The sequence below is a fragment of the Thermobia domestica genome, chromosome 17 (assembly GCF_964235325.1).
Source record: "Thermobia domestica chromosome 17, izTheDome1.hap1.1, whole genome shotgun sequence".
NCBI lineage: Eukaryota > Metazoa > Arthropoda > Insecta > Zygentoma > Lepismatidae > Thermobia > Thermobia domestica.
Window position 1 is genome coordinate 104411724 of NC_137470.1, and position 9650 is coordinate 104421373.

A 9650-nucleotide genomic window follows, 5' to 3' on the forward strand; every position below is an offset into this window, starting at 1 on the left:
TTTAAAAATAAGTTTCGTACTAAAGATGTAAACCACATTTGAAAATTTTCAAATTAAAAATTTTTCGAACTAAATTAAAAATCAAATTTTGGACACTAAAAAATTCTTTAATTATTTTTTCGAACAAAATCATGTAAACCAAATCTTGGATATATTTTCCACCTTAAATTTTCAAGATTACCATTTATTTGAAAACAAGTGTTCAGGGTTTCAAGAAATAATAAAACATATTTTTTTTTTCAACTTGTTGTATTTTAACGAAAAGTATGTGCTCTTCCTATACATGTTTATTAACATAATAAATACAGGATCTAATTAATGAATATGTTGGACGCGTCATCATCTTCGAATGTTGTAGACGTATCCTGTAAAGAAAAAGAAGAAACGACGGATTACTTTAAGAATTTCTTTTTTTCTGAAACAATAAAAATGAGTCAATATTGATAAGAGAGAAATAAAACTTACTCGTAAATGATGGATCTGTTTAGGCTCATCTTCCTCCTCGGGTACAGGATCACTGCATTTTTTTTTCACCGATGGATGTTTATGAACTCTTCTGGGTACTGCATTTTTCTTGGTGTTGCTCCTTTATGGTCAAGGTTCCTCCTTCGGTACGAGATGACTGCATTTTCTTCCACTGATGGTGTTGGTGGTGATTTATGAACTCTTGTGGGTACTTCATTTTCTTCTTGGTGTTGGTTTTGTGGTTAAGGAGTGGAAAAAAAAGGAAAAGGAAAAAAGAAATGGTGGCCTCATTGGGTGTTTACAGATTTTTCTTCTTCATCTTCTTTTTCCAGTTCCATCTTCTGTTTTTTAACGTACCCGTACGGAACCGTATCATAGGAATTGATTTCTTTAAATCGACGTTTTGTGTACTGGATACTGTACATTTTTTCTTCTTTGCGTGTGACGATGGTATGGTCTTTAGTCCTGCATATCTTATGGGGGATAGTGATGGTGACTTGTCCACGGCATTGATTTGTAATCATTTCTTTTAGCGTATTGAAATTTAATTGCTGTCCTGCATTGTAATTTAATGTAAATCCTCTAATTTTGCATATGTAACTGGTGACGTTGGTATCCGGATTGTATATTTCTAGGCTGTAATTTTTTGGTCCTCCACTGACAAATGTCTTGATGTATGCTCGTGGTCCATAAGACTCCATCTCATTCGATAAGCATCCCAAGTACGTTGAAGGTTCAATGGTTGGCTCCCCGGGCTTCTCCGTAAATATTACAGAATCCGTGTCGAAATATAAAACACGTTCCTGCAACATTTCCAGGTACTTGTACAATTCCAGACGTGCCTGACATGTTGTAAATGCACCTAACACGACATTGGTGTTTCGGTTTTGAACAGGCACATGTTCATTGTACTCCCAGAACGCATACAACATCGTATCATTGATGGGTACAATTTGATGGAGTTTAATGTCGGGGGAAGTGAGTTTTTCATAAAATTCTTCCGGCCGATCAATAATTGTGGTCTGGCTAAAGTTTGATCTTTGCGAAAGTTTTCCCCAAAGAGCATTAAGACAAAGCTTAGATAAGCTTCTTCGTGTAGGATTATTTTCAATTTTGGTCGGATCCAATGCAATACCTTCACGCTCCAGGACGGTTTGTATGAATTTTGATTTGTCTTCTTCGGTCACACAGGAACTAGGCCAGCCAGACGCTTCCATTTTTGATTTTAAAAATGTATTGATATATTCCGTGAACAAGCCACCTGTTTTCGTGATGGGATCATATTGTTCAATGTCATAGTCCCAAATTTCAAAAATTTCCACTGGTTGATATCCCAATTCTATTGCTTTCTGGATTTCATATGATACCCATGTTCCAGTGAGGCATCGCTCCTGATCGTTGTGCGTACACGTTGCTGTAGGGTCTGGGTTCATTTCTTCGGCACACGCAGCACACAGTGGAAAGAGTAGTTTCTTGTTACATCGGTAAGGCAGGAGACCATGATAAAGATGGCGACTTGGTAATATCGACATTTTGATTAGACCATTGACTTTATTTATTGGTGGTATATTTTCATCACCCTGTAGATAAATTCGTGGATGGCCTACAGGGTATTTAGCACACTTATTTACATAAGGATAAAGCGAGACAATATCGAAATATTTTATTACTTCCCCCGCTTTTTCGTCGACTTGGTGGTACAATTTCACGCAATTGGTCCTTCCTCCAAAAAAGCTATCTCTTGGATTTAATGGTCTGCGGTTCATGTACGGGTGATTCTTCAGATACGTCGCCATTGCAGGATTTTGTTTTAAGAACTGATTAAATTCGCACTCCCACATTTCATGTACAATGTACCCCAATTCACGCAGTCTTGCATTTTTGCGTTGCGTTCGTTCATAACGGAATTCCATGGTGTCTTCTGGATTGCTGTAGATGGGCTGATTACGGCCTGTAGTAAAACATACTTTACACCCGTGGTAAAAGCACCCGGCATGCTCGTAGATGTGGTCCTCTAACGTCTCAGGATCTTGGTAGTAACCATCAACATGGAATCCCGCAATAAACACTTCTTTTTGTCGGGCCGCATGTAAGATTTGTTTTCCTTCGCTTTTTTCAATGTAGGCCAGCCATTGCATTGCAGCGATCGATTGGGTACTTCTCCATCGATAGCCATGTGCCGGTAGAATTCCAATGGTGTTGGGTTTAAGGAAATTCCGGCGGAATACTAAATTGGAAGCACTGGCAATCGTGATCGTCTCCAAGAAGGGATTCACTTTGGTTTCTGTTTCAAATGACGTCATAAACGAAACGCATGCTTGTCGCAGTACATTGACATCTTGAATACAATACTTGAGAATTTCTTTCTGAAAATCAAACGTATCATTACGATGATCGTTGTACCACTGCATGAACTTGTTTCTGTCTTCGACGGCCATTTCATCTGCACCATAATACTTCGTTTCTGGAAGTGGTCCAATATACGATTGATTCTCCTTGGTGTTGAAGAAATGCGGGAAGTAGCCTTTGGTTGTGGGTAAATTGAACGCTTTTGACAATTTACTTAATGCCATAGGTAGGAAGTTCAACGAGTCAATGAACGTCAGATTATTCAACGTTAAACTCAGTATCTTGGTCCCATTTAATATGACGTCAGGTCTCCATTGACATTGTTCGACCATAGCCTTTAGGATGAAATGTCCATCGTAGCCCTTCGAGTTGTGCGCGACACAGAAAATCCTATTTATATTGGGACGCCGTTCCCGCAAGTACTGAAGAAAATCATAAACTGGATCCTCTCCTTGGAAAATATGCTGGCGCTGACCACACGTACTGCAAGACTGCTGGATATTATTGTTTTCAACACATGCATAACATACTTGTTGTGCAACCAGTAAATTTGGAATGTGTACATACGTATTATCGCCAATATTCGTGTCCTGCATAGATTCTATATCATAGAATATCAATAAGGCTTTCTTTGCGTGCATGAGTGAAGGAACACCAGGTTTCAAGCATTGGCGATCGGGAAGCATAAAACATTGATGGGATCCCGGAACAATCTTCTTACAAACATTGCAAAAGATCTCATTACAATCATGATGTCGTTGTCCGGTATGCACAAAAGAATATACTCTGTAACATCTAGTACATTGCTTCACCATTTTGCATACAGGTTCCCCACGATGATATACAATATTACGATGATTGTTAAAACATTCTTCGCCGTAAAATTGCCGATTGCAGTCGTTACACAGCACTAGCGTTTGATTCTTGTCGCATAGAGGTCTCTGTAAACATTTGGAGCACGTTACAGGACAATTTTTCACATGTCTGTTACGTTCACTGTATTTTTTATGGCACGCTTCACAGTAGAACTTGGTTGCAAAACAAGCAGTTAAAGATTGGATGATGTCAAAATGGCCAGCCAAACAAATTAAATTTATGGGAGTGCGATTTTCATCGTTGGGCCCCTCGTACATGATGTCACGGCCTGAGAAACTGGTATACACAGTAATTTTATATTCTTTAAGGTATGCCTGGAATTGTCGTATTTCATTTACACTGGCACCATGATCCAAATTGACTCCTGCATTTGAACATAACGCATTCACTTCATCGTCCACAATACATTTCGATTGACGCTTATACTGCTTATAACGTTGCACATCTACATTCTTGTATGCCTTCAGACCAATAGCAATAACAATGGCGTACGCCAGGCACCTTGAGTCTTGATTTTGTACACGTACAATCCCTCGTTTGCAACGTAACAATTCTTCATTTTGAAGTATTCCTTGTGCTAAACGATCTCCATATCCGTATCCTCTTGGAATATCCACACGATGAAAATGAACAGTAAATGGCTCGTGCAGGAGAAATGCATTGTTACTTTGTAACACTCTTTCGAACGAGGCCCACATCGTTTCCAGTGTCAAGTTTCGTGCTTGGCGAAAACTCACCCAAAACGGTTTATTGGTATTGCGTGGTGATATTACTGATAAACCAACCATCGCCTCATCGTCGACATTGGCTAACAAATGGTCCAGCATCGCTTGGAAACTGTTATGTACATACTGTATGATATCGGTTCCTACGGGCGGTGCGTTGAATTGAACTTCGAGCATTCTGCCTTCAATGTTAAATCGTCTATAATGACGAGTGATTTCATTGCGAACAGTAAAACCCGATTCGGCCATGTTAATAAAAGGAGAAAACAAACAAACAGGTACGGTAAAACAAATATGTAATGTGGGGAAAAAAGGAATTATGCAGCGTGAATTTACTACAAAAGAAAAGAAGAAAGAAAAATCTTAATCACCTGATAAACAGGAAATCATAACATTCATGATAAATTCTTAACTAAACAATTCATGTAAAGGTCCTGAGTTTGATTCCCTGGCGGTGGCGTTCAGAATCTCATTATGAAAGCACATGTACTAGAAATCAAAGTTTTTTTAAAAAATAATTATGTTACTGAAATGAGTGTTTTATTGCTGTCAAACTCGAGAGCACTACATCAGCATGTAACTGACCTACCATTCTATAGTGATAAAAAGAATGCATGAAATGAATGAATGTTTCATCAGTACTGAGATGTTAGAAAGCACGCGTAAGCATTTTTTTTCCCCACTCACAACGACCTTTAAATGATGCGTTTGCAAGTTGAAGAGATTCATCAAGCATTAACGATACACATACGTAATTGTCGAAACAAAATCGGTATAGCGTATTTTTTTATTATTGTGACTAAGCGGTTAGCGTACATGGTTCGGACGTGGAAGGTCCTGGTTCAAGCCTCGGTGGGTTTGCTTTTCCACGTCGGGGTCGATGTCAAGCCTTTTCTGTAATTTAATATTCTCACACGTTATCATACATTCTTTTCAAAACTAAGCTAAATGGTTGACGTGCACCCCCTCATAATACATAAACGTACATAAATCGTCTATAATGACGAGTGATTTCATTGCGAACAGTAAAACCCGATTCGGCCATGATTAAAAAATGAAAACAAACAAACAGGTACGGTAAAACAAATATGTAATGGGAAAAAAGGAATTGAGCAGCGTGAATTTGAGTTGATTTTTTGATTTTTTAGTTTAGCGTCCCTTTCAGTAGCGAGGCTATATGAGACGTTGACCTACTGATTAACGTGGAATCCGAACCACATGAGCTCCCCGCCGGGAATTGAACCCCGGTCTCCCACGCCAAAGGCGCGTATGCTAACCGCTTAGCGAGATTCATCAAGCATTAACGATACACATACGTAATTGTCGAAACAAAATCGGTATAGCGTATTTTTTTATTATTGTGACTAAGCGGTTAGCGTACATGGTTCGGACGTGGAAGGTCCTGGTTCAAGCCTCGGTGGGTTTGCTTTTCCACGTCGGGGTCGATGTCAAGCCTTTTCTGTAATTTAATATTCTCACACGTTATCATACATTCTTTTCAAAACTAAGCTAAATGGTTGACGTGCACCCCCTCATAATACATAAACGTACATAAATCGTCTATAATGACGAGTGATTTCATTGCGAACAGTAAAACCCGATTGGACCATGATTAAAAAATGAAAACAAACAAACAGGTACGGTAAAACAAATATGTAATGGGAAAAAAGGAATTGAGCAGCGTGAATTTGAGTTGATTTTTTGATTTTTTAGTTTAGCGTCCCTTTCAGTAGCGAGGCTATATGAGACGTGGACCTACTGATTAACGTGGAATCCGAACCACATGAGCTCCCCGCCGGGAATCGAACCCTGGTCTCCCACGCCAAAGGCGCGTATGCTAACCGCTTAGTTCGGGAAATCATAACATTCATGATAAATTCTTAACTAAGCAATTCATGTAAAGGTCCTGAGTTTGATTCCCCTGGCGGTGACGTTCAGAATCTCATTATGAAAGCACGTGTACTAGAAATCAAAGTTTTTTTTTAAATAATTATGTTACTGAAATGTGTGTTTTATTGCTGTCAAACTCGAAACCATTACATCAGCATGTAACTCAGTGGTGCCCACCCCCCCTCATGTCCATGACGCCACCCCCCTCAATTGTCTATCCGTAGGTGTTCTTCCATGAAAAAAATATTTTCGATTAATTTTTACACCTCCTCAAACATATTTATATAGATTTTTAACCCCCCAAATATTTCAATGACGCAGTTTGCGTCATAGCCCCCCCCCCTTGTGGGCACCCCTGTGTAACTGACCTACCATTCTATAGTGATAAAAAGAATGTATGAATGAATGAATGTTTCAACAGTACTGAGATGTGATAAAGCACGCGTAAGCATTTTTTCTACTCACAACGACCTTTAAATGATGCGTTTGCAAGTTGAAGAGATTCATCAACCATTAACGTTACACATACGTAATTGTCAAAACAAAATCTGTATAGCGTAAAAACTTTTAACCACATATTCATACACTCGTGGCTAAGTGGTTAGCGTACATGCTTCGGATGTGGAAGGCCCTGGTTCAATCCTCGGTGGGGTTTGCTTTCCACATCGGATCGCTGTCAAACCTTTTCTGAAATTTAATATTCTCACGCGTTATCATACATTCTTTTCAAAACTAAGCTAAATGATTGACGTACACGCCTCTGGCCTTGGTTCAATCCCAGGTGATTGCTCGAATATCACGTTAAGCTGAAGGGGCCGCTAATGCTTTTAAAGGGAATCGAACCATATTATTCTCAGACATAGTTTCTGAAATTTTGTAATGCATTCTTTTCAAAACTAAGCACACACATTTTTCTGGCCATGGTTCAATTCCCGACGGGTGCTCGCTGAAGGGACGCTAAACCATATCATTTATCGTGCTTACTTCTAATGTGTGTGGGGGGGGGGTCCTGATTCGTACTTCCACTTTCCCATTCCACTAATTTCTTCATAGTCTAAATATTTCGTACTAAAAGTAAAACAGTGTATTCGTGATCCGCCCACAAATGATTTTCGAATCTTGGGTGACAAATAAAATCTCACTGAACTTACCTCAATTCAATGAATAAAAAGTCGGTGCAATGAAGCTTAAATGAAAACACTTTTAAAAGGAGATCTTCTTCACTCGCTAGTTGAGAGCGATGTAGGATTTGAAAAATGAAATTTAGATTTTTATTTAGGTCGCTGTGAAAACGATGTCACCGTCAGCCAATCAGAAACGAGGAAATTTATAAAATGACATCACAACGAACCAATCAAAACGCTCGCTGCTTTTGTCATGAATCACGAACCAAAACGATGTGTAACAATCGATCGTGACGTCATTCACGTTTCTCAATAGTTACATCATATAGTATTGCAGTTCTGAACCCAAATGCTTTCTGTCAGGATCATGTCACTACATGTCGTAACTGTGACGACATTTCATTTTCCTCATATTCCACACGTGAATGTCAATGTTTGCTTTTTTCATGAATCATGCTGACACGTTCGTAGTAAAACAAAAGTAATGCGATCCGCTGACGTTTGCATTTTTCAATCATATGTGCTTCTATGTCGTCACACAAAGAAGTCTATCAGCATTTTATTTTAATCCACGAACGGAAGCGTTACACTGTCAGATTTATTTTCTTAAAGTATAAGTGTATCCTTTTCAAGGACCATGGTTCGAAACCCACCAAGCATGATTAAATCCGAATTCATTCATAGCTAAGCGGTTAGGATACACATCTTTGGTTTGAAAGACCTGAGTTCGATTCCTGGAGAAACATTTCTTAGGATTTTTCTTAAACTTGGTTTAAATTTCTAGTTCGAAAATTTTAAAAGTTTAGTTCGATAAAAAGTTTGATTTGAGAAGCGTTACACTGTCAGATTTATTTTCTTAAAGTATATGTGTATCCTTTTCAAGGACCATGGTTCGAAACCCACCAAGATCGATTAAAACCGAATTCATTTAAGCGGTTAGCATACACATCTTTGGTTTGAAAGACCTGAGTTCGATTCCTGAAAAAACATTTCTTAGGATTTTTTCTTAAACTTGGTTTAAATTTCTAGTTCGAAAATTTTAAAAGTTTAGTTCGATAAAAAGTTTGATTTGAAAATTTTTTAGATGTGATTTACATCTTTAGTTCGAAACTTTTGTTTTTAAAAAATGTTTTACTTCGACAAAATTTTGTTTCAATTTTTTTTTTAGTTCGAAATTTTTTTGAAATTTTTAGTTCGAAAATTTTTTGTTTAAAACTTTTTTGTTTCAAAATTTTTAGTTCGAAAATTTTTTGATTTGAAAATTTATTTCGAAAGTTTTTAGTTTAAAATTATTTTGTTCGAAAAATTTGTGTTTAAATTTTTTAGTTCGAAATTTTTTTTGAAATTTTTGTTTCAAAATTTTTAGTTCGAAAAGTTTTTGTTTCAATTTTTTTTGGTTCGAAAATTTTTAGTTACAAAATTTCTTTAGTTCGAAAAAAATTTTAGTTTAAAATTTCTTGCACTCTGCCGGAACCGTTTCGAAAAGAATCGGAGCAGTTTAGGTAAGAAAAAATCTGGCAACACTGTTTCCATTAATGAAGCGCTTACTGAGCGTTTAAAAAAAAATCGCTTAAACTCACAACAATGTGTTATAAGAAATCTACAAGCGACAAGGATTCCCCCCCCCCCTCCCGCTGGTAATCATCTTATCTGTCAAAGACAAGGATAATATTTAAGGTAAACTTCAGTACAATATCATGATACCAAAAAGGTTATTTAAGAGGAGGCTGAACCCTCCATGGGAACTTTAAGGTACCAAAAAGGTATCTTTAAGGTATCAACCAATCAGCATCGTGGTACCAAAGCATTCATCTTACCCGTAAAAGGGAACGAATTTTCAAATATCCCAGGGTCTAAGATCACGTGACAGCTGTCAACCAATCAGAATGAGGTATCAAAGTACTCATCTTACCCGTAAAAGGGAACAAATTTCAAAAATCCATGTCATAAAAGAGAATGAGGGATTTCCCCGCGGGGTGACTCATGACGTCATACCACGTGACCTGGAAAGTTTGAATTTCCCGCGTGGGCGGGGCCTAACGTCACGTGACCTCTCTCAGCCAATCAGAATCGAGGTACCAAAGCACTCATCTTAGCCATAAAAGGGAACGAAGTTCAAAAATCCCGGTCGTAAAAGAGAGTGAGGATGAGTCATTCGGCCATAACGGGACCACTACTACTCTTTTCTTCATCAAACTCTCGTTGTAAATCACGATATGCC

At 38.0% G+C, this 9650-nt stretch overlaps 1 protein-coding gene across 1 annotated transcript; it reads right to left on the reverse strand.

Moving 5' to 3' along the window:
* Positions 1-247: 247 nt before the first annotated feature.
* Positions 248-6469, reverse strand: LOC145674618 (uncharacterized). Its single transcript, XM_081744835.1, has 2 exons — positions 466-6469; positions 248-365 (listed from the first exon to the last, which is right to left on the reverse strand). Exon 1 carries the CDS (start codon positions 4662-4664, stop codon positions 753-755), a length of 3912 nt encoding a protein of 1303 aa, XP_081600961.1. The 5' UTR covers positions 4665-6469; the 3' UTR covers positions 248-365; positions 466-752.
* Between the last annotated feature and the right edge of the window lie 3181 nt (positions 6470-9650).